General features: G+C 44.8%; 1 protein-coding gene across 1 annotated transcript in view; it reads left to right on the plus strand.

The window, feature by feature from the left end:
* The window catches only part of SPTLC1 (serine palmitoyltransferase long chain base subunit 1), a 324,879-nt gene that overhangs the window by 288,704 nt on the left and 11,409 nt on the right, over nt 1-24,766 (plus strand). Inside the window, exons 13-14 of the mRNA XM_069227382.1 lie at nt 18,978-19,095; nt 20,185-20,258. Coding sequence (XP_069083483.1) covers nt 18,978-19,095; nt 20,185-20,258 — 192 coding nt within the window. The remainder of the gene's footprint in view (nt 1-18,977; nt 19,096-20,184; nt 20,259-24,766) is intronic.

Raw genomic sequence — 24,766 nt, forward strand, 5'->3', positions numbered from 1 at the left:
ATATCTTGGGAAAGAAGTTGTTTTCTTCTTGGTGAACACCACTGTGTGCCTTTTTGGCCGATACTCCCATTCATTCTGGTTCTTGATTGTGCAGGTGCTGGCTGTCGTCCTGGAGGAGGTACAAGCCATACTCTGCAAAGGAATTGCTGATGAAAGGGACAGAGCTAAGTTCGCTATACGCTGCTGGCTGATATGACTGACTCACTAGCAGAGCTGTTTCATTGTCAGTGGCCAATAAGTGACATGCCTGGATGAGAACGCTGGCTTTTCAGAGGGTGTACCCTGCCTGTCTCATGGACGTGCCCTTTGATGGGGCATGTCTCTTCAAAGACAAGGTGGAGTCAGTATAGGACCTTGGGTCACATCCGCATGGCCAACCCATCAAATCCTAACACTATTGAGGATATACCCAGCGAGGTTTTAAAGACTCAGAGTGAGAAACCTTCTGATCTTAATCCACCCGAGGGAAGCACCATGGTCCCTGACAGTCCCTCCCCTAGTATTCTATATGCCCAGAATAGAGTTGGGTCCTCATGCCCAGAGGATCTCGATAAGGTGCTCAGCTGGAATATAGCTGGATTGGAAAGCAAATTACACAGCCCAGGTTGGGGTAACCTTATTGATGATCACTTGATTTGTCTTTTTCAAGAAACATGGGCATTAGAACCCAAATATAGACTCGGTTTTAAAAGCTTTTGGGTTTCGGCCCGTAAGTCATCTTCTGGGAGACCTTCGGGAGGGTTGCTCACGTGGCTAAATATTTCTCTCAGGTGCAAGATAGAAGAATTAGACACTGGTTGCCCGGACTTGCAAGCCCTATTGTTAATGATTTCTGAAGAAAAACCCCTCCTTTTAATTAATATCTATAACAGGAATGTGAGTCCCCACTTTGAGTCTGACGTACTGTCAAACTTGGACTATGTTCTTAAAAGTAATTCCCCCTCTTTTGTTTTAATTGGTGGAGATTTTAATGTTACCTTCGAACCTAATCCTTTAGTCCAAGGAATCTGTAAAGAAGAGGATGCCCATTGGGGCATCCCCCAGTTAGTCTCCAACAAAAAACCAAGATTGAACAAATCTGCTCGCTTTTTGGCTGACATCGCACTAGCTCATGGCCTCCGAGCCTGTAATGGCCGCTCACACTCGGATGCTATTTTGCGACCCACTTTTAGGCGCGGAGTACATAGCAGTCGCATTGACTACATACTTCTTGATATCCGTCTTTGGTGTTACATGGTAGATATGAGGGTAGATGAGCAGCCTGTGAGCGACCACGATCCCCTGATTCTATCAACCAGAGGTCTTTTTCCTTCGTTTATAGTGCCTCACTCTAGGTCCAACGTGTCCCAACTGGCCCTAACCAATAATAGACGCAATCTAAAATGGGAATCTGTTATCTCCTCCCCTAAACATTTAGCATCTATCTACAGTTTGCTTGCGAATCAAATGGAGTGTATGATCCGGTTAGATGAGTTCGAGGAGGGCGATAGCCTTCTTACAGCCCACACTGATCTGTTCCAATCTTTAAAACAATTTTTCACAAAAGAGACTGTTAACAACTCCAATAAAAAACACAATGCCCCTTGGTTCAATAAATCCTGCAGATCAGCACAACTAGCTCTCCTGGATGCAATTAAAGAAGGCCATGCTGCGACGCTGAGAATAGCCAGGGCCGCTTATAAGAAGGAATGCTCAAAGGCACGCAGAAGTTGGGAGGAGGCCAGATGGGCCACTATCCTGGTTTCAGCCTCATCCAATAATACTTCCAAGTTTTGGAAACTAATAGCCGATAATGACAGTGACTCTCCAGCCGCGCCTGGCTCTACAATCCTCTCAGCAACTTGGGTAGAGCTTTTTGGGCAACTTTATGGAGGTCCACCAGATGTTTCTCTGTGGCCCCCCAATGATTCAACAAACCAAGAGATCATTCCAATTTCTTTTTCTCTTTCCGAAACTAGAGCTGCAATAGACTCCCTGAAATGGGGGAAGGCTCCTGGCCCAGATAAAATTCCAGGTGATCTATACAAATCTAGACCTGATATATGGGCTCCCTACCTCAATTTTATCTGCAATACTATTGCAGCAGGCGCTCCAGTTCCATCTACTTGGAAAGGGGCAGAAATTGTACCGATCTTCAAAAAAGGAAATCCAAACATTCCGGCTAACTACCGTCCAATTAGTCTCCTCGATAACTTCCAAAAAATGTATGCGAAACATCTTCTGTCCCACCTTGAGGAATGGATTATTGAGTCTGAAGCCCTTTCTGATTTACAAGCGGGCTTCAGACCCGCTGTGAGCACAGTTGACCAAGCTCTAAGATTTATGTCAATAAAATGGAAGAATGTCGACCTGGGGGGGGGTAACCTTTACGTGGTCTTTATAGACCTAAGAGCCGCATTTGACCTGATCCCCAGGAATCTGCTGTGGTCAACATTATTAAACATGGGAGTGCCTTTTGGCCTCCTGAAACTCATAGCCCAGTTGCACCAAAATACCTTTGCCCAAATCAGGTGTGGACAAGGGGGCGAGCTGACTGACCCTGTAGCTATCAAAAAAGGAGTTAGACAAGGTTGTGTTTTGGCACCTACTCTTTTTCTGCTCTACATTAATAATTGCATCCACTACCTAGAGAACTGCATAAACGATTCTCCAAAACTAGGTGGGAAAAAAATCCCCTGCCTGCTTTATGCAGATGATACGATCCTACTATCAAAATCGCCAATGGGAATTCAACACCTAATTAACCAGTTCTGTGCTTACTGTAGTGATTATGGTTTAGATGTAAACATTAAGAAAACTAAATTTATGATATTCACTACCTCTAAAAAACGACTGCGTACTAATATTGAGATGAATTCGACCCCATTGGAGAAAGTTGAAGAGTTTGATTATTTGGGTTTCAGATTATCTACATCGGGCAAATGGAAGGCAGCCATTGACAAGGGGGCTCTGATCATAAGCCAAAGAGGTGGGGCCTTAGTCCGCAGATCTAGAAAGGCACCGAGCCCCCCTCTGAACATTCTTGCGGAGATTTATAATGTTCAAATCAGAGCAGCAGCCCTATATGGAGCGGAACTTTGGGGGTCCCATAAAAACCTGGACATTCTGCAAACTAAGGAAAATATCTTCCTTAGGCAGGTGTCCAGGCTAGGTACGGGCACTCCAATGACCCCTTTAAGGCTTGACCTTGGTTTAAATGGCATTAAAACTATAGCGGCCTTAAGACCCCTTTCCTATTGGATTCGTCTATGGAAATCTGCTGAACTAGAACCATATAGGCTGGCTATAAGAGAGTTGATAGCCGCCCCTAAGGCATTGGAGAGAATCCCTTGGCTGAAAGAGATGAAAATTGCCTGGGACAAAATGGGTCTTCCCCATTATTGGAATCACCCGGATCAAATCCCTGACAAGGCTAGGAGATTTGTTACGAACAGATATTGGGAGAAAGTTAACGAAGATTCCCTGCACCAAAAGAGGGCGGGTAGGTTAACTATGGATTTTCTCCAAATTAAGCATGAACCCTGGGCTGAGATTTTCCTGAACCTCCCTATCCCTCCGTATGCCCGTGCTCTATACCTGCAGTTAAGATATGGCACATTGCCTACCAATGGTTTCACGGCCCATTGGCCATCTAACATCGCTACAAATGATAGGTGTATCTTCTGTCAACTTTGCAAAGAAACATCAGAGCATGTATTATTCTTCTGCCCTTTGTACAAGACACCAAGAAAGAGGTGGATTATTCCCCTCTGTAAAAACATGTCATTTCAGGACAGAGTAACAGCCATTAGAATCTGTACGCATGATTCTTCTCCCAGGGTTGCCATTCCAGTTACCAAATATTTATCGGAGGCCTGGTACATCCGTCGCAAGTTCATTGCACCCAAAGGCTCCTGAGCCATTTCTATACTTGTTTTCAGAAGGATTTTAATCTTCTTTTTTTATCCTTTTTGTATTGTTTTTAGTTGGAAATTTCCATTATGAATTTGTTGCCTTCCCTATGACTACCAAGACTGCACAAGCCTATATAGCCTTCTCATATAGTTATCCTGTTGTTTTCTTTGATTGGTACTCTGATAATGTCGTCTTTTAGTCCAATCAGACTATCTTCTGTCTTTTTTGTCTTTTGGTTGTGCATACTAGTCCTCCAGACAAAAAGTCTTATATTTCAGTTTTTAGCTCTGTCCCCTTTTTTACTATATTTATTCATGTTTTATTTTATTGTATTTATATATATTTGATGAAATGCTTTGTCTTGTTGTTCTTATTGTTACACTGTTTTGACGTCTATTGGTTTTACATTGTTACCATGTTTTTATTACATCCTTTTTTAAGTATGATTGTTATTATTATTTTAAATGGACTAGATTTCTAGACCGAATGAACTTAATAAATAAATAAAGGTGGAGTCAGTATAGGAGTGCTTCAAGAACAGCAGGGCTTCGGGCATGTCGTTTCCATGGCCCCTCACCAACTCAGTCCACCTTTCATTCCTTTCATAGCCACGTAAGGGACTTCCAGCCATGTTTCCAACCACTCAGCCACTATGGCCCGCAGGCTTCCCAACCCTTGCGTGGCTGAAGATGCAGTACCTAGAGACCTCTTGGGTTCTGTGGCCAGAGGTCCGGCCAGTCCTCTATACCCCTGGCAGCTGCAGCCTCCAAGCCTCTTTAGTTTGCCCTCCAACCATCATAGGCATCCAGTGGAAGTCGATAAAATTTGACTGCTGTGTTATCCAGATTATCCAAAGGGCCTACTCCCTTCAGTTTGACTGCCACGCCATCCGTCCCACCGAGTTGCAACAGTCTGACGGAGGATCATCTCTTATTACACCACTAGGAAGTGGCAGCTCTCTTGGCCAAGGGAGCTATAGCGAGGTTTCAGGCATCAGAAATAGGTTATGGTTGTTATTACCACTACTTTCTACTGTCCAAGAAGGACAGATGCCTTCATCCTGTCCTAGCCCTGCGCTCTCTCAATTTCTCCCTGAAAAAGGAGAAATTAAAAAAGCTCACACTGGCTCAAGTCCTGCCTACCCTGGACCTTGGAGATTGAATGGTACAGTTGGACTTGCAGGGTGCCCATTTCCACATCTGTCCTGCCTGCCCATCCAGGTGTTACCTGCATTTCACTGTAGGCCATGACCACTTTCAATTTACTGTGCTCCTTTTTGGCCTTACCAGTGCCCCTTGTGTGATCCCTAAGACGATGAAAGTGGATGCAGCTCATCTGTGGATATAGGCAGGACCAGTCTTCCCCTATTTCAGCGACTGGCTGTTGAAGGTGAGCTTCCCCCAGGTGGTCGCCTTCCACCTCCAGACTACAGCGGACTTCCTGCACCATCTTGGGTTCGCTATCAACATGCCAAAGTGACACCTGTTCTCTTCTCAGATGCTTCCTTTCATCTGAGCTGTTTTGGACACAGTGCAGGTTTGGGCTTATCCTCCCGAAAAGCAAGTCCAGGTTATTCAAGCTATGACACCGATATTTCAGCCTCTAGCCTGGGTTTCAGTGAGACTGACTGAGTCTGCTGGGCCTCATGGCCTCCTGCTAGTGACACATGCTTGTTGGCATATACAGGCTCTGCAGTAGGCTTTTTTTTTTCTAGTGGGTGCAGCTTCAGGGAAATCTCCCCATAGTGGTCCACATCTCAGAGTGCACTTCAAAAGATCTGCAGTGGCGGTTGACGGACCGAGATTGGGTCAGGGGCAGATTCTTTCCCCTTCCCCAAGCAAGTCCTGACAGTAGTGACAGATGTCACTCTTGGAATGGGGTGGTCGTGGAGATCAGAGGACTCTGGTCTCTGCGGAATCCGGACTCCGTAGCAACCTTTTTGAGCTGTGTGTTCAGTTTGGCAATCAATGCCTTTCTATCCTCCATCAAGGGAAGGCTAATGCAAGTGTTCACACACAACCGCCGTGTTGTACTGAAACTGGGTAGGGTGGGGTCGTGGACCCTCTATCAAGGGGCCCTGTGCCTCTGGACTTGGCTGGATCGTCGGGGTCCTTTCCATGGTGATTCAACACCTGATGATCTATCTGAACACCAGAGCAAACAATCAGCCGAAGATGCCTAGTGGATCATGAATGGCATCTCCAAACAGACGTGGTGCAATGTCTCTTTAAACAGTGGGGAGAGCCTTGGTTAGATCGGTTTGCCACTGCCGAGAACGAACAATGTCAGCCCTTCGGTGCCCTGGAATTTCCAAGGCTGCTCTCGCTCGGAGACCATTTTTGGCTCAAGTAGGGCTGCAGCCTTCTGTGCGCTTTTCTGCTACTAGCACTCCTGCCTACAGTTCTCTGGAAGATTAGGAACAATCGGGCCCAAGTCATCCTTGTGGCTCCGGACTGGTCTAGGAGAGTCTGATATCACGAGCTATTGAGTATGTCCATCTGACCGCTGATCAGACTGCCCCTTTGGGAGGATCTCAACTCAACCTGTCAATGCTTCACCTTCATGCTTTGAAGATTGAGCAGCAACAGTTGACAGATTTTGACCTTCTGCCTGAAGACTGTAATGTTATTTTGGCAGCATGGCATCCCTCCACCAAGACACAGTATACATCACCCATTGGAAAAGAATTGTGGCAAGGTGTACAGAAAAAAGGGTTGACCTCTCGTCTCCACCCATTTTCCTTTTCAGGACCCTACTTCCACACACCAGTAGTCAGTCAGTGTTCTTTGTGACTCTGCGCTCGTAGCATGGAAAGTTGCGAAAAGAAACTGCACACTGAGACTGCTGAGGAATGGGAGGGCCTGGTGATCAACTCAACACTTCACCTCTTATAAGTTGTGGCCTTGCTCCACACTCAACAATGATGAAAGTAACAAGGTGTTTTTTGTGAGGAAGTAGCATGTTCCCTTCAATGGCCAATGACAGTCACAAGGTCAACAAGCGGATTCTTCATGTATACATGGAATAAATAATGCCTCAGTGCATGACATAAGGTGATGTTTATATGTATTCTTCTGAGAGCCTAGAACTTTTAAGTTAATGCAGTTATGAGCGCCATTCAGGTGGTGAGGACACAGACCAGGCTTGAGAAAACAACTAAACAGGCAGGCAAAATTACTTCTATATATCGTGACACCTCACTCTTTGTTCTTACGATGTTTTTTGCTAGTTTATTTGATGTATGGTTTTAACATTTCAGCTGTTTACAAAGTGTCTAACGGCTCAGCTGCCAAGATAGTGAACAACAGACTATAATCTTTCTCAGAACCTCTCCTTTATCGTCTGTTAATCTTGTGGTTGCATTGTACTTTTCTGATGGACACTTCCAACTGCATGTTCTACACATTTTGAAATCCTTCCAGGCCGGATCTGGAACATTTCTAAGAATTGCACTCCAAAACGTGGTGTAATGAAACTCAGCAGAAGCAATGCACTGCCTCTAGAACTGATGGCAAGGAGATAGTGCAGTGCCTTTCTTTCCACACCTGTCAAGAGAGATCCAGAGCGCCACTCCCAACATTTCTTTCTGTGGTTTACTCACCCCAAAATTGTCCTCTTCAGTTTACTGTGCTAGGGAAAATGCCTCCCCAGAAGAACACTGGATAGAACCATTGTGGCTGCAGGAAGCAGACGCTGGTCACAGATCGTCACAAAGTCTTGCTTTGGTGTCTAGGATCCAAGCATGACTCCGATTTCTGTGAGAAAAGCATATTGATGCACCCAAACGCCATCACTGAGTGGGAGGTAAAACTGCATTTCTGAGCACAAGAAACTGGGCAGCCCATGCTTCAAGCTGCAGACTCGCTCCTGCACCATTGCAGGGCCGCTCTTTGTTCCAGTCCTTCTCCAAGTCATTGTCATGTTAGGTTACTTGAAGGCAAAGTCTAAGGAAAAATCCCACTATAGACACAAAGAAGTCCAAGCAGGACTGTTCTCACAACCACCCCTGCTCCAGGAAGAAGTAATGGAATTGGTGCTTGAAAAACATAACTCCAACCCTCTCATCTGTCTCTGAGCCCATCCCCAACCTGGTCCCAGAAAGCCACAAATTCCCAGGGCTGCCATTTACCCTGTAGCAAGTGGAGTCTTTAAGGAAGCCAATGTACAATTTTTTCAGACCATGCTGGTTCCCTCTAGAATGTTTTTCCCCCATTGAATCACGGGAATGCAGTCACATTTCTGCTCCCTTTGGGCTCATAGCTGGTATCGGCCCGTACCTCCGCACCATCTCCGAAGGCTCTGCTAGTCTTGCCTGCTCTGTCATTGGCACCTGCTCCCTGTCTACCTCTGTTGCCTGTTTCAGATCTGGAGCCAACAAAAGCCTGAAGTTAGAAGGATTTTCTGGGGACCTGGAGGCGTCACTTTTAGACATGCCATTTGATGGCTCCATGTTTTTTTTTGGCAACAAAGATGATTTTCCATTAGCGCACTTGAAAGATAGCTGGGTAATGACCCCCTTTTTAGGCTTGCTATCCCATGCCTGTCAATTTCATCAGTTCATCGGATACACTCACCTGTCGCAAAAGGTAGCTCTTGCAGCTCCTATATCCTCTTTGTGGCTTCAGAGGATGTAGTGCCATGTAGCCTGTGATCACCAGCTATGTCAGCAGTCCTCTTCTCTTTATTGCCTCCTACGACTGCAGCTTTGATTCTCCCTTCCGTGGTCATTCAGGGCACACAATTCATTTTTACATGCTTGACTGGCATACTGTCCACTTCCTTTGGTTTTACCTATTTTTGTTTCAGCAGATCACGCCTCTATCCTTGCCCAGGAAGTTCAATAACTGCGGACCAAAGGGGACATAGAGCTCCTGAGGCACAGAAGGTCAGTGTTTCTCCCAGAGCTCCTGAGGCACAGAGGGTCACAGTGTTTCTCCTCAACATTTTGCTGTCCAAAAAAGACTGTGGCTTCAGAGCATCTTCCTTCCTTCAGAAGTACAAGTTCAAGATGTGATCCGGCCCAGGTCTTCACTGTCCTGTATTTAGCGGACTAACTGATGTCTTTGGACTTGCAGGATGCTTGCTTTCATGTGTCTGTCCTGCAGTCCTACAGATGAGTTCTCCACTTCATGGAGAAGTTGGAACACTCATGTTCAATGGCATTTATGGTTGTAGGTACACATGCTCTGCGTGCTCCTGCCTGTGTTGGGTTCGGAGTGTTGCAAGTTGTTTTCTTCAAAGAAGCATTTTCGAGTCACAGGATCTAGTGAATCCTCCTTCTTAGTGATACTGCACATGGGCATAGATTCCTTTGTTAGATTGTTTTCTCTCCTTCGTCAGATTCGGATGTATGTGTCTTCACTTCGTTCTCCTTTCACTTCGGTTTGGAAACCTTTCTTCCATCTTTCCTAAAATTGACAGTGTATGATCGCGCTTTCTTACTGTCGTGATCATCTCACTCCGTCAGTCTAGGAACTGACCGAACATCCTTTGGGGTGTCTTCGCCCATTTGAGCCTACCTCACAGTGTGGCACCGACCAGCATGCTCTGCTGATGGAATGAACGCAGTTTAGATTCTGTCCTCGGTGCCACTCCAAATTCCTGCACATCGACCACCATCTGGTGTTTAACCTGTGACTCACCCCTGACCATCAAGAAGCCATCTACGACGCCTGCAGATGCTTATGGCCAAAAAAGACGCTTTGGGACCTCCGGGCTCAACGACTATAGATTGCATACAAGACTCCGGAAGACACTTCGGACATCTTCAGGGAGGAACACGCCAAGGAGGAGCCGGAACAAGAGGATCCCTTCTCCATCCACGACTCTGACATCCAGTCAAACATTGAAAGTCAAGACGTCACACCAGTACAACCTGTGAGTACTGTTGCCCCCTCTGGCCCCTCAAAGACTTCCCAGAGACACTAACCGAGATCGCCGGACAGCCACTGCCTTCGAGCCCTGGTCTGAACCAAAATAACTGGCTTGGATGCCCCATCTTCCAGCTGGGCACCGAAAATCACCAAGACAAAGTCAGATTCTTTGTCGTCGACCTCCACATCTTCGGTTTGAGACAGCGGTCTCCTTCCACCTCGGCACTGACCCCGTCAGCACTGAGCCGAACAACAACCACCTCAGCTTCAGTACCAACAAAAGGGCACCGATCTAAAACTTCTGTGCCGAAAACCAGAGATTCAACTACTTCGGAACTGAAAGACTCCAATCAATCTTCAGCCACTCTATCTCCAGCTTAACCCATTTTAGAGGTTATAGACACTCGTCACCACTGCCTACATATCCAAGAGGGTACAGAGTGCCTTACTCTGCATCCCCTTCTCCCCCCAATTACCTTCAAGATAAAATTATCTTTCCAGGAGGCTCTGGACACATCGCCTCCAAAGAACACCAAGGAAACAGCTACCTCCATTCACAATCCCTTTCCTCCATTCACAAGCCCTTTCCTCCTTCTCCTCCTCCTCCCCTCTTCTCCTTCAGTACCCGCACCACCTACCTCTACTCCACCTTCAACCCCTCCTCATTTACCCACCTCTCCTACTGCAACAGACGTTACACCACAGGCTTCACCATTATTCACTGGGGGAGACTTATGTCACACTCGCCAAGGCCCAGATCCTATGATCTTTACGGATCCTGATCTATACCCCGCACAATCTTCACTGCCAGAGGATACTACATCCTACCAACAGGTTCTTGCTAGAGCAGTCGCCTCTCATAGCATTGACCTTCACAGGGACCCGATTGAACAAGACTTTCATTTGACACTCTAACATCAACACATAGGGATCTTCAGTTCCTCCCCATGCTCCCTGGCATGCTACACCATGCTAACCACATATTCAAGAGACCAGTTTGCTCTAGAGTTATCATCCCTAGAGTTTATTAAAAAAATAAGGCTGCACTCTCAGATGATAGATAGATCTATTCATAAACTCAGTTTCCACTTATTCTATTGTGGCTACTACCACATGTAAATGAGCCAATAGCCAAGCCACAAGGGGCTGTCCTCCCCCAGATAGGGAGAGTAGAAAGATTGATGTCACAGGTAAAGGAATGGCTGTGCAAGCAGCCAATCCCTGGTGTATCACCAACTCTCAAGCTTTACTTGTGAGATATAATCGTGCACACTGGAATTAAATAAAGGAGCTCCTCCAATATCTACCAGATGAGCACCGTAAAAGGGGACAGCAAATTGTCACTAAAGGGCAGACAATTAGTAATAATGCCTAGATGCTGCAAACACTGCTGTATGAGATATCAACAGCGCCATTTTAGTTAGAAGACATGCCTGGCTTAGGTGCTCAGGATTTAACCCTGAGGTACGACAAGCAGTTTTAAATATGCCGCCGATGAGGTGCACTTTTTCGGCCCTCAAGTGGACTTCACCCTTGAAAAACTAAAGAAAGACACAGATACAGTGATTTACTATCTCACTCAGAAAGAGGTACTTTTCGTCGCCCCATATTTCAAGATGGTTACAAACCCAACCACCTTATGGGCCGCCACATCTCAGGCCAGACAGCCTACAAGGTTTCTATAGCGGCACCTACAGAGGTAATAACACAAGCGATAGAGGTAGGACCACCAACACCCATGCTTTGATCTCAACAGCAAAACAGTGACTACTTACACCTTCTCAACCCCCCCGAGGGTTGGCAATTTCAGCATTTCTAAACACAGTGGGCCAACATCACTTCAGACCAGGGGGTCATATCCATTATCCATCATGGCTACTGTCTGGAGTTCGTTACTGCCCCCTCCAAACATTCCCCCTCGATCTCACAAGCTCTTGAAAGAGCACCTTCTCCTTTCCAAACAAGAGAGTACAATCCCTTCTCCTCAAAGGTGCCATCAAGCCAGTTCAGTACAGTAACTTTTATACTTCCTCATTCTCAAAAAGGACCGTGCTCTCAGGCCAATTCCTGACCTGAGGCATTTAAACCATTATTTTCTATCCAAACACTTTTGCACGGTCACTTTTCAGGATGTTATTCCACTTCTACAAAAAGGCAACTATATCTGAAGGACGCCTCCTTCCATATCCCCATTCAATCTGCCCACCGCAAATAACTCAGATTCATGATTGCAGGAAAACACTATCAATTCACGGTCCTACCCTTCAGAGTCACCACAGTCCCAGGGTATTCACAAAGTGCTTAGCAGTAGTAGCAGCATACCTCAGAAGACAAAATGTTCACATATTCCCTTATCTAGACGACTCTCTCATCAAAGGCAACACGTTGTCACGATGCCAACGCCATACTCAGATGACAGTGAACCTCTTGCACAACCTAGCTTGTACACTCCTCTTCCTCAAATGCCACATTCATCCTCTTCAGATACAGCCGTATCTAGGAGCAGAATTAGGAATTACATACCTCAATCCAGAACGTGTTTGCAACTTTCAGTTTCTCCTTCCCTTGTTTCAAGAGAATTGTTCATACACCGTCAGGACCATAATGTGCCTATTAGGGATGATGGCCTCATGTATTGCCATCGTTACCCATGCCAGACTCCACATGGGTCCTCTTCAGCAATGTCTGTCTTGTCAGTGGACTCAGTCACAGGGTCAATGGGAAGGTCTAGTGTTGTTGGACGACCATACTCTGCAATGGTGGAACACCATCAATCTCTGAAAGGGGCAGCCTTTTCTAGACTCTGTTCCTCAGATCACTCCCACAACAGACTTAACACATACAGGCTGGGGCGCTCACCTTCAGAACCTGTCAGTCCAAGGTCTCTGGGATTCTCATCAGCAGTCGCTGCACCTACATTTCCTGGAGCTTCAGGTGGTATTTCTAGCCCTGAAAGCATGTATTCATCACCTCTTACAAAGTTGCCCCAGTGTGCACAGACAATATAACAGCAATGTATTACCTTCAGAAACGGGGGCCAAGGTCACTCCAATTGCCACAGTTCTGTCAATATGGAAATGGGCTCTCCACCGTCACAGACATATAGTGGCGGAATATCTCCCGGGAACAGACAATGACTTTGCAGACATGCACAGCAGGTCGCTGCAACAAGTCCACTAATGGTAACTCCATCCACAAGTTGTTCAAAGTTACTTTAGAAAATGGGGAACACCACAAATAGATCTCAGATCTATTCGCCACAGCAGAATACACAAAATGCCTAAACGTCACCCCCAGGTACCAACACACTCAGTCCAAACGCAGTTTTCCATGGATCAACTTATCAAGGAAATTTGCCTATGCTTTTGCTCCTCTCCATTTCTAGTTTGGTGGATCAGGCAAACATCTCTTAAGATGATTCTTGTAGTTCCAGTGTGGGTAAGGCAGCGCTTCTTCATCACACTACTGAATTTCTCAGTAGTCCCCCCACAAGAAGCTTCCCAACAAGCCAGACCTTCTCACTCAAAACCATGGTCAGGTAAGACACCCAGACCCCAAATCGCTCAACCTTTCGATATGGCCTCTGAGATCATAGTTTGGTTACCTAAATCTGTCTGCAGAGTGCATGGACGTCCATAGGGAAGCTCGAAAAACCCACTACCAGAGCATGTTATGCTGCAAAGTGGAAATTATTTGTTTGCTGCTGTCAACCCAGACAAATTAATTCCATCAAAGTTACTGTCCAAGACATTATCTGTTACTTGCTTAATTTCCAAAAAGCTAATTTAGCTTACTCCCCTCCATTTGTGTAAATCTCACCGCTATAGCTGCATACTTACAAAACAGACAACACAAATCCCTCTTCAGGATTCTGGTGATTAAAGCATTCATGGAATGTTTTAAATGGTTGATTCCACCAAGAATGCCCCCTGCACCATCATGGAACCCCAGTATTTTCCTCACTAGACTTCTGAGTCCTCCATTTGAGCCACTTCACTCATGTCCTTTTCAGTACTTCTCATGGAAAGTGGCCTTTTTGGTTGCTATCACATCTCTCGGGCATGTTAGTGAGCACCAGGCACTAACCTTAGAAAAACTATTCTTTCAGATTCATAAATACAAACTGGTTCTTCGCACCAACCCGAAGTTCCTTCCTAAGGTGGTCTCTCAATTCCATGTTAATCAATCAATTGAGTTACCAGTCTTCATTCCGCAGCCTGACTCAGTTGCTAAAAGAGCTCTTCACACTCTAGATGTTAAGCGTGCATTAATGTTCTACATTAATAGAACAAAAGAGTTCAGAAAAACTAAGCAGAGTTTTATAGCTTTTTCATCGCCACACAAAGGCAAGCCAATATTCAAAAGCAGTATAACTAGGTGGATAGTTACATGTATTCAGACTTGTTATGCCAAAGCAAAACAACAACTTCTGGTCACTCCCGGAGCCCACACTACCAGGAAGAAGGGAGCCACTATGGGTTTCCTTGGAAACATACCCATAGCTGACATTTGTAAAGCAGCTACATGATCTACACCACGTACATTTACAAAACATTATTGCGCTGATGTATCTGCACGTCAGCAAGCTAGTGTAGGATAAGTAGTACCGAACACTTTTCCACTCACCTGCAACCCTCACAGGCTAGCCACTGCTTTCACAGAGGGACTGCTTTACATTCTATGCAGAGCATGTGTATCTACAGCCGCACATGCCATTGAATGGAAAATGTTATTTACCCTGTAAGCATCTGTTTGTGGCATGTAGTGCTGTCGAGTCAAATGCGCCCTCCCTCCTCCCCAGATGCTAGTGGCCATTTTAGTTGCTTTATGTTTTTATATATGTAGATACATTTGCATGGACATCTCTTTTCTCTATACTTCATCTACACTCCTTTTCTCACCCACCTAAGGGGAAAAACAGTCTAACAAAGGACTCAATGCCCATGTGCAGTATCGCCAGGGAGGAGGAGTCACTCGATCCCATGACTTAAAAATGCTTCTTCGAAGAAAAAGAACTTGCAACACTCTGAACCCAACACTAAATTGCAGGAGCTGGCAGCGTATGTGAATCTAAAGCACTACAGGGAGTGCAGAATTATTAGGCAAATGAGTATTTTGACCACATCATCCTCTTTATGCATGTTGTCTTACTCCAAGCTGTATAGGCTCGAAAGCCTACTACCAATTAAGCATATTAGGTGATGTGCATCTCTGTAATGAGAAGGGGTGTGGTCTAATGACATCAACACCCTATATCAGGTGTGCATAATTATTAGGCAACTTCCTTTCCTTTGGCAAAATGGGTCAAAAGAAGGACTTGACAGGCTCAGAAAAGTCAAAAATAGTGAGATATCTTGCAGAGGGATGCAGCACTCTTAAAATTGCAAAGCTTCTGAAGCGTGATCATCGAACAATCAAGCGTTTCATTCAAAATAGTCAACAGGGTCGCAAGAAGCGTGTCGAAAAACCAAGGCGCAAAATAACTGCCCATGAACTGAGAAAAGTCAAGCGTGCAGCTGCCACGATGCCACTTGCCACCAGTTTGGCCATATTTCAGAGCTGCAACATCACTGGAGTGCCCAAAAGCACAAGGTGTGCAATACTCAGAGACATGGCCAAGGTAAGAAAGGCTGAAAGACGACCACCACTGAACAAGACACACAAGCTGAAACGTCAAGACTGGGCCAAGAAATATCTCAAGACTGATTTTTCTAAGGTTTTATGGACTGATGAAATGAGAGTGAGTCTTGATGGGCCAGATGGATGGGCCCGTGGCTGGATTGGTAAAGGGCAGAGAGCTCCAGTCCGACTCAGACGCCAGCAAGGTGGAGGTGGAGTACTGGTTTGGGCTGGTATCATCAAAGATGAGCTTGTGGGGCCTTTTCGGGTTGAGGATGGAGTCAAGCTCAACTCCCAGTCCTACTGCCAGTTCCTGGAAGACACCTTCTTCAAGCAGTGGTACAGGAAGAAGTCTGCATCCTTCAAGAAAAACATGATTTTCATGCAGGACAATGCTCCATCACACGCGTCCAAGTACTCCACAGCGTGGCTGGCAAGAAAGGGTATAAAAGAAGGAAATCTAATGACATGGCCTCCTTGTTCACCTGATCTGAACCCCATTGAGAACCTGTGGTCCATCATCAAATGTGAGATTTACAAGGAGGGAAAACAGTACACCTCTCTGAACAGTGTCTGGGAGGCTGTGGTTGCTGCTGCACGCAATGTTGATGGTGAACAGATCAAAACACTGACAGAATCCATGGATGGCAGGCTTTTGAGTGTCCTTGCAAAGAAAGGTGGCTATATTGGTCACTGATTTGTTTTTGTTTTGTTTTTGAATGTCAGAAATGTATATTTGTGAATGTTGAGATGTTATATTTGTTTCACTGGTAATAATAAATAATTGAACTGGGTATATATATTTTTTTGGTAAGTTGCCTAATAATTATGCACAGTGATAGTCACCTGCACACACAGATATCCCCCTAACATAGCTAAAACTAAAAACAAACTAAAAACTACTTCCAAAAATATTCAGCTTTGATATTAATGAGTTTTTTGGGTTCATTGAGAACATGGTTGTTGTTCAATAATAAAATTAATCCTCAAAAATACAACTTGCCTAATAATTCTGCACTCCCTGTACATACCTTGAACAGATGCTTACAGGGTAAGTAACGTTTTGCTTTATCGTCCTGCCCTTTGGCCTCAGCAGATGTGGTGTTTACAAAGGTAAAGGCAGTGATAGCAGTATTCCTAGATTAGTGACTGGCTCTTGAAGAGGGACTCTGCAGACAGTTGCTGACCACCTACAGACAACTGTTATCAAAGAGAAGAAATCCCATCTAAAGCAGACACAAAGGATTCCCCTTTATATTGGCGATGTTGGACACAATGGCTTTGAAGGACTTTGCAATTTCTATGCAAGCCTGGGACATTCACGTCATACTCCCAGTGATTCAGTCTCCCTCTGGTGAATCTTCCCAGCCTCATGCATCCTACTGGTCCCTCATGCCCATTGGCACATGTAGGCTCTGCTGTGGAACCTTTGCCTGCAGCGGGCCCAGTATGAGGTTGCTTCTTGGACATCTGTATTTCAGAAGAGGTAACTTGACCTGTAACAGACTGACCTTCCTACCCCACCCAGAGCTCACAGTATGAACTGATGCATGCTCTCTGGGATGGGTCACTCGTCAGGTGGACGTGGAAGTTAAAAGGAGACTTTGATCCCAGGTTGTAGCAGAATCGCTATATGAATCTATTGGAGTTTTCTGCCATATTGATAGCCCTAAAGGCCCTTCTCCTATCCATCAGGGGGAAGTTGATTCAAGTCCTGATGGTCAACAGGCCTGCCAAGTAGTACTACAGGGTAGTTTGGTGTTGTGGGCACCTGACCAGGAGGTTCTGACATTTAGATGTGGCTTGACCTTTAGGAGGATCTTTTTGAAGCCAACCATCCATTGGGCTTTCTCATTGTCGGGACAGAAAAGCTAATCAGACACTGCCTGGTGGGCTTAAGAATGGCACCTACACCAGGCGGTTGTTCAAGGCTTCATCGCCCAGTGTGGTAGATCTTTTTTGCCAAGAACATGCAGTGTTGCGCTTAATGTTGGCTGAACATTCCTCCTCAAGGCTAATTGCGAGACATATTCCCCTGCAGGGGGGCCCTGGACTCCTGTATGCCTTCCATCCTCTGCCTCCCCTCCTCTACCTCTTGTGCCCAGTGTTCTGAAAAAGTTCAGTAGGAGTCCTATCCCAATTCATCTTGATTGCCCCAGATTGGGTAATTGATGTTATCCTTGAGCTTGGCATCTATCCACCAAATCTGTTTATTCTGGTTGGGTGAAGTTCATGGCCTGGGATGGTACTCTTTAGGCCAAGTGATACAATGGTCTAATGTTTATTCTGTCACTCCTTGGGAAGGGTCTGCTGTGGGCTGTAGGCACTGTTGACTGTTATTAGTCACCACTCTTGGTCTTTCTGCATTTCCAAGACCAAACTTTAGTGTTCAATACAACTTATTTATAAAAGGGCTTAGTTATGTGCTCCCTCGTGCACCTTTTATGCCTCAGTAGAGTCTTAACTTGTCCTTACCTTCTTGATGTGCATGCCCTTCAAACTTATACTCAATTGTTCGTGAATCTGCTGACCATTAACATTTTACTGCTCAGTGTTAGTACTTCTGTGTGTCATGTCAGTGTGTTACAAGTGGTTAGTGCAACCTTTGTATACCACATTCTTCCCTGACAGTTGAGGCTACGGAGTCTTGCTTCTTTTCTACAGAAAGTGGTGTTACCCTTCTACATGGGACAGTCTATCCTTTGTCCTTGCCCACCTTTTCCTTGGCTTTGTTCATGCTAAGAAAGGAAGGGTTGTTCAAAAGCAGACCTTGTCCAAATGTGTTGTCCTCTGTATAAAAACATGCTATGCCCTTGCCAGAAACGTACATCCTGAGGGCCTTCAGGCTCTTTCTTACAGAGCCACGGAAGCCACCATAGCACTGGCAATACGACGTCCAGTGTTGTACATCTGCTTGGCAACCACATGGGTTTTCGTCAGCATCTTCACCAGGCACTATTGCCCACTCAGTTCTGCAGGATCTCTTGGTGTAAAGGCCAGCCTTCAGACACTCTACCTTTTGGGAGGTCCTGCTTTGATGTCTTCAAAATGTAAGTAATCTGCAGTTCGAAATATTCATTTGGAGAACCATTTACTTTCCTCTGGTAGCTCGGTTTCTGGTGGGTACCCTAACCTCTGATTCCTCACTGTCCTCCTGGCTCTGGGTTCTGTGAAGTAGACTTTTTCTGAAAAGGTCCTAGGTTAGGTTTGGACATACTATCATGTTTCCAGAGTGTGATGACTGATCCACATCTGATTGCATTAAAGAGTTGGTAAGAAAACTGACAGCAGTGTTTAGGGGTGATATCTACATATGGCTATGGAGTTCGTGCAGTATCACTGCGGAGTCCAATAGCACCTCATGTTGGCCCACAGGAGCAGTTATTGGAAAGGTTCCGGATCCAGTTTGGCCCGTAGGGCAATTCAGAACTTGAGAAATCTGCAAATACAGTATCCACTATAAAGACCTTTACTGGGAGTCATCGCATTTTTGTTCTTGCCCTTCTGTTAATACGTTTTAGCTAACCAATAGCAACCTGTTTAAATGTTCTTATCTATATATCCACAGTAAACCTATTGTCCTTTTTTCAGGATCTCTGGTCTGAAAGTTGTAGGTGAGAACCTTTCCCCAGCATTACACTTGCAGCTGAACAAGAGCAGTGGATCTCGGGAGAAAGATGTCAAATTACTTCAGGGGATTGTAGATTTTGTAAGTACAGTTGGTATTTGCTAAGTCAGAGTACAGTTTTTTAAAAATAGTAAACTGAAGTGTATATTAAATAACGTGACGAAAAAATGATTATTTGTGCATGTTTTACACTACAAAAAAACTGATGGCAGTAACAGATAATGGCAAAAATATTTGCTGCTATGAATAGTGTTGGACATTTAGTACAGTATATTCTCTATTAAAAGCACTGATTTGTATGCATTTGGACTCATCAAAGTGCAAGATTGTCATTGGCATACAGTTAACTCGATATTCCAGCCATATGTGTAATCAGTAACTGTATTAAAGTATGGAACTGTGGTGACCTTCTGACCTCATCTTATGTGGATTGGAAGCAATATTGGTGGATATTATTCCTTCCTTAGTTGAGGATGAAAGTAGGGACAGGTTATTTCCCTATTTGAGGTTGAATGTACTTAGAAATGGGTTTTGTTTTTTTACTTCGATAGTTGACTACGTTTTGTTTTTGATGCATTTTCCCAGGATCAATTTTCTCTCCCTGATCCATAATTTTGTATTTTTGAATTTAACAATGTGATTTGAATGCCGGCAATTATTCATTGAAATATAAAATGCATTAGGTGGATGAGAATTTCTTTGCAGATGAAGACATATTTTGTGAATGATAGCAACTCCTCCTGTGCTTAAGATTACCTTGTCATTGCAAAGAATTGAAATGCTCAATAGGACCTGCTGACTGGTTATGGTGTGCAAAGAAAGGGTGAAATGGTCTTTCATGTCTGTAGTATCAGTACTACTGGTAGCGTCAGTAGCAATAGTAGCATCAGTAGTCTTAGTCTGCAGTCGTTTCAATTAACTCTGTGGGGACATTTTTCAGGCCTCCATTTACTGATTATACATAAGAGCAGTTTTTTGTTAGCAGTAGTATCATTTATACTTGTACCAGGAAAGTTACTTCGTATTCATTGTAATCTTGTCCATTTATGATAAGTTTCATTAACTTTGCATTGTTTTAATCTTTGGATAATGTCAAGTGTTTCAATGTAGATTTTAATTGCATTGTAAAAGCGGAGTTTATTAACCATTGTTCACGTTCTCTCCCTTAAGTGCATGAACAGAAAAATTGCATTAACTCAAGCTCGCTATCTGGAAAAAGAAGAAAAGCACCTACCTCCTCCAAGGTAACTAAAAATCTTTGTTCTTTTGTTCTTCATATGTAAAACCAAATCTATATAATTTGTCCTCCAAAACCAGAATGTGAGAGAAACTGTATTTGCATTGTCAGTTGGGTGCTATGTAGTCAAATTGTTTTATATTCTGTGTTGCCCAGAAAGAAAAGCAGGCAACCTCCATAGTGCCTCTGTAGAGCATTACTATCGGAATTCTTTCAGTCCTGTAGTGAAAGAATTAAAGTGAAGTGTAAGTTTAGGGCAAATCGCAAATTTTTAATAAAGGAGGATCTGAAGACTAGCAGCTACTGCATGTGCTAGCCGACCTTGAGGATATTTATTTATTTCCAAACTAAGAGAGAAAAGAGACCGGGCAGGGGCAGGATTACTGGTGTAGTTTCCGTATACAAAGGTGTACAAAGTGGGGGAAAAAACAGTTTAAGATGAAAAACAAAACAAAGTTCAGTCACAAAGGTTATGCAAAATATTTAGTTGCTCTCTGGCGATTTATGTCCTGCTTGGATAGGTTGAGGTAATTATCTGTTGGCTTTCCATCTTTTCCTAAGACTTATTTCAGTTTCCCATTGTAGGCTCTGCCAGTTTTTGTTTTGTTGTTGTTTTTTGTGAAAAAGCTCATGGTTGGATCAAAATAAGTTGTGTATTATTATGACCACAATTGTGAATCCCAACTCAAGTGAAGGCCTGACCAAGAGGTGAGTTTAAAATGATCATCCTTTCTCTTATAAATACCCCTTCTTTTGGTAAAATACCACTTATTTTTCTTTACGGCATGCTCCATCACATCAGCCGTTCATGTATTCTGGTAAATTGGAAGTATCTTAAAGGTACTTGAATATGTTTTTTCTTTTAAAAAAATTAATCAAAAGCCAATGTGTTGCCGTAATACATTGTCCAAAAAGTGAGTTTCATTGATTCCAAAAAAATAAAAAAAATTTTTTTTTTTTTTCCTGCATGGGATGCCCATTGATAACCACATGCATGAATAAGTCTGCTCACACTTGGATCTCGGAGTCCTTTTTTTTTTTTTTTAAATAAAATATATATATTTTCCTCTTATTAGACAAGTCATTAAATAGATGTTTCTCAGAAACGTGTCTGTGGGCTATATTGGTCAAAGTTAGTTTCTTTTGTTATTGAAAAGTAAACTAATTATAATTTTAGAAAGTCGGTACATGAATATGTGACAAACAAGGTTGCAAACCTTTTTGCATGATAAATTAATAAAAATCACTTCATTGTATCTAGATAGGCTGCAGGTTTCATGGGCTGGAAAGATGACACTGCTCCACTGAAAAAACATTCTCAAACTTTAAAAATCTTCTTTCACGCGCCATGTTAGTGTGTTTGTACATCTTTCTGACAGAAGTTATTTCTGTGAATGATTTCACTTTTTGATAAGTACCCTGCCTCTGGCAAGAAAAGGGTTGAAAATGACACTTTCCAGCTTTGTATTTTTAACCTGTTAGACAAATATTATGACAAGTGTTCCCATTGTTCCTGTTGTTTCACCACAGGACGCTAAATGACAGAGAAAACCTCCTGCATTTACAACAAGATGCAGACAGCGCATGGATCTTCTTTTGAGAGGTCTAATGGGCGAAGAGATGAGGGTTCCCCCTGAGTGTTTTTATTAGTGTCTGATTACCCGCACTGCCCAAAGAAAGTGACCCTAAAGAGATCTCAGTGTGAGGAGCGACTAGATGTGGAAATGAGGCATTCAACTTTGAACGACTCCAAGATATCCCAATAAAATTATACAAAGTTATACAACTTTTCATGTTTCACTGTCCTTAATCAGGAATCTCAAGTCAGTGAGGATTCTGTCCTCCTCAAATTCAGAATATTGAAGAACCAATTCCTGAAAAGAGAAGTTACTCATCTGGTGGTAACTCCTCCTACCCAATGTATTCCAGAAGAGCTTCACCAGTATTTGTAGTCACACTGCCTTCAGTGACAGTCACAATCCTTCAGTATCCAGCTTCAACACTGATAGCTCTGCCTTCCGCTCGAATTCTTCCAGTTACGGGTCCTGTCTTATCCCTATTGCCACCTAGACTATGTTGTATGCCTTAGGCATTGCCATTTTAGAAGCACTATCCTATTCCCCAGTGTCTTGTAACAGGTGCAGCAAAACTAATCCTAATGCCACCCCTGTCTACTGTGATCTTGATCTGATAGAGACTTCTAGCTGCAGATTCCTTATGTTTTAATTTTCCTGGTGTCCGCTTGGAATCCGTAACTTTTGTAGAGCAATACCCTTGCGTGCGCCATTGGGTGGCGTTGTTCAAATCCGTGTGGCGTCGGCATTGTTGAAGCCATCTGTGACATCACAGTTGCCTATAAAGGCACCACTCAGGCACGCGTACATCATTTATTTTCCTTCAGCGCCGGTTAAAGCGCTCATCCAAAATAGAGCTTACCTCTGTCTATTTTGACAGGCCTTTTTTGACCTTTTTGTCTGTGCATAGAGGAAGACTGGCTTCAAGCCGTGTGGTGCCTGACACTGCGCCAGGTCTGTGACAGATCCCCACCAGGTATGTCTCTGGTGTCTAGACCGAGACCACCACTCCAAGTTGTGTTCCGACTGCTCGGCCTTGGCTCTGAAAGCTTTGAGTTAGTGGTCCCTGAAGCTGATGGCCGCCCGGCAGTCGATGTTGGCAGGCGTGACTCCTCTGAGGTCATGGTCCCGGTTGTGGAGGAGGTTGCGGGACTGCCTCAGGAGCCCCAAGTCCTCTTTGTCCCACTCAAGGTCCTCCGGGCACTCGGCGAAGAGGCACAAGAAAGTTCAACCGGTCTTTGCCTTTACTTTGCCTGTCTGCCAGCAAGTCGAGTTGAGAACGTTGACGTTCCATGCACGGTTCCGCTGAACCATTGGCAGGGCTGGGAGCTGGAGCAAGCCCCACTCAACACAGAGTTTTACAAGGCCATGCATCTCGTATTTGAGCGGGCTAGCCCCACGACATCAGCTGAGGTCCCATCAGGTTCCTCAGCATCGATTGGGTCTCTTGGATCTGATATCGTATCTGGAACGACGCAGGGTCCACATAGTCTGCCTCCTCCGACGTTGCTCCTGACGTCGATGCTCCTGGTGCCAGTGACACCCACTGACGCCGCAAACCCCATTCTCATTACCGATAAGCTGGCCCACAGGTACCAGATCATTGCCTGAGCATTTCTACGAACAGACAGGCACTGGTGAGGAGTGGGAGGGGTCTCGGGACCCTCTAGAGTCCCACTTGGAGCCTATGGACTGATATGTGAAATTGGAAGAAACCAGGTGACTACGCACCTCTCCAGATACTGTAATGTCACCTTCTACAGTGGCTACGGAGGAGGATGCATCGTATGCAATGGTGATGCATTGGGCAGCAGACTTCTTGGATCTAGATCTGCCTACAGTGCCGGTCAGGACTAACCTCCTGACAGAAGTGCTTCAGCTGGGGGTTTCCACATCAGAACCAATGTTACCTTTTAATGAGGCTGTCACAGATGTCCTGCTGGGGACGTAGCCCAAACCCAGCACAGGGGTGCCTGTAAACATGACACTCACCTCGGAGAGCTTGGTGGTCCAAGCTTCTACTTCCCATGGTGCCTTCCTTTCCACTCCCTCGGATAGGGAATCCAAGAGGCTGGACCGGTTAAGGAAGAAATTAATTCTCTTCCTCCAGCCTGGCATTGAGGTTGCTAAATACCTCATGCCTATTGTTTTTTTTCCCCCTAACTTTATGGGATATGGTGGCGCAGGTTCCAGGGGACGTACGGGCCTCTCTCTCACAGGCAGTTAAAGATGAGAGAGATGCAGCCAAGTTTACCATCAGGTGTGGTTTGGACATGATGGACTCATTGGGAAGGGCATTTTCCTCAACAGTGGCCCTTCATTACCACACCTGCCTCTGTACCTCTAGCTTTTCGGGGGAAAGCCTGACAAACCTCATGGACCGTCCCTTCGATGGGACCTGCCTTTTTTTGTGAAAAGGCAGACTTGGTGCAAGAGCACTTCGAGGACTCCTGGTCGCAGCTCATCTGTGCCTGTTAGGGTTTTCAGTCTTCTCCTACCCTGACGACTGTCTGTTGAAGGCACCTTCGCCCCAGGCTGTCATCACCCACCTTCAGACTACAGCAAGCCTCCTGCATTTGCTGGTGTTCACTATAAACGTGGAAAAGTCACACCTGACTCCCTCTCAGATGCTTTTTCATTAGAGATATTCTGGATACAGTGCTGTTTTGGGCCTACCCTCCTGAGCAGCGAGTCCAGGATATTCAGGTTATGATTCTGATGTTTATGCCTCTATCCTGCATTTCAGTGAAACAGACTCTTGAGACTGCTGGGCCTCATGACTTCCTGCATCCTGTTAGTAAAACATTCCAGATGACGTGAGGGCTCTGCAGTAGGATCTGAAGTTCCAGTGGGCACAGCATCAGTGAAATCTCACCCACATGGGTCAGATCTCAGAGGGAACTGCAAACGATCTGCAGTGGTGGTTAGTGAACTGCAATTG

This window comes from Pleurodeles waltl, chromosome 1_1, assembly GCF_031143425.1.
Source record: "Pleurodeles waltl isolate 20211129_DDA chromosome 1_1, aPleWal1.hap1.20221129, whole genome shotgun sequence".
Classification (NCBI taxonomy): domain Eukaryota; kingdom Metazoa; phylum Chordata; class Amphibia; order Caudata; family Salamandridae; genus Pleurodeles; species Pleurodeles waltl.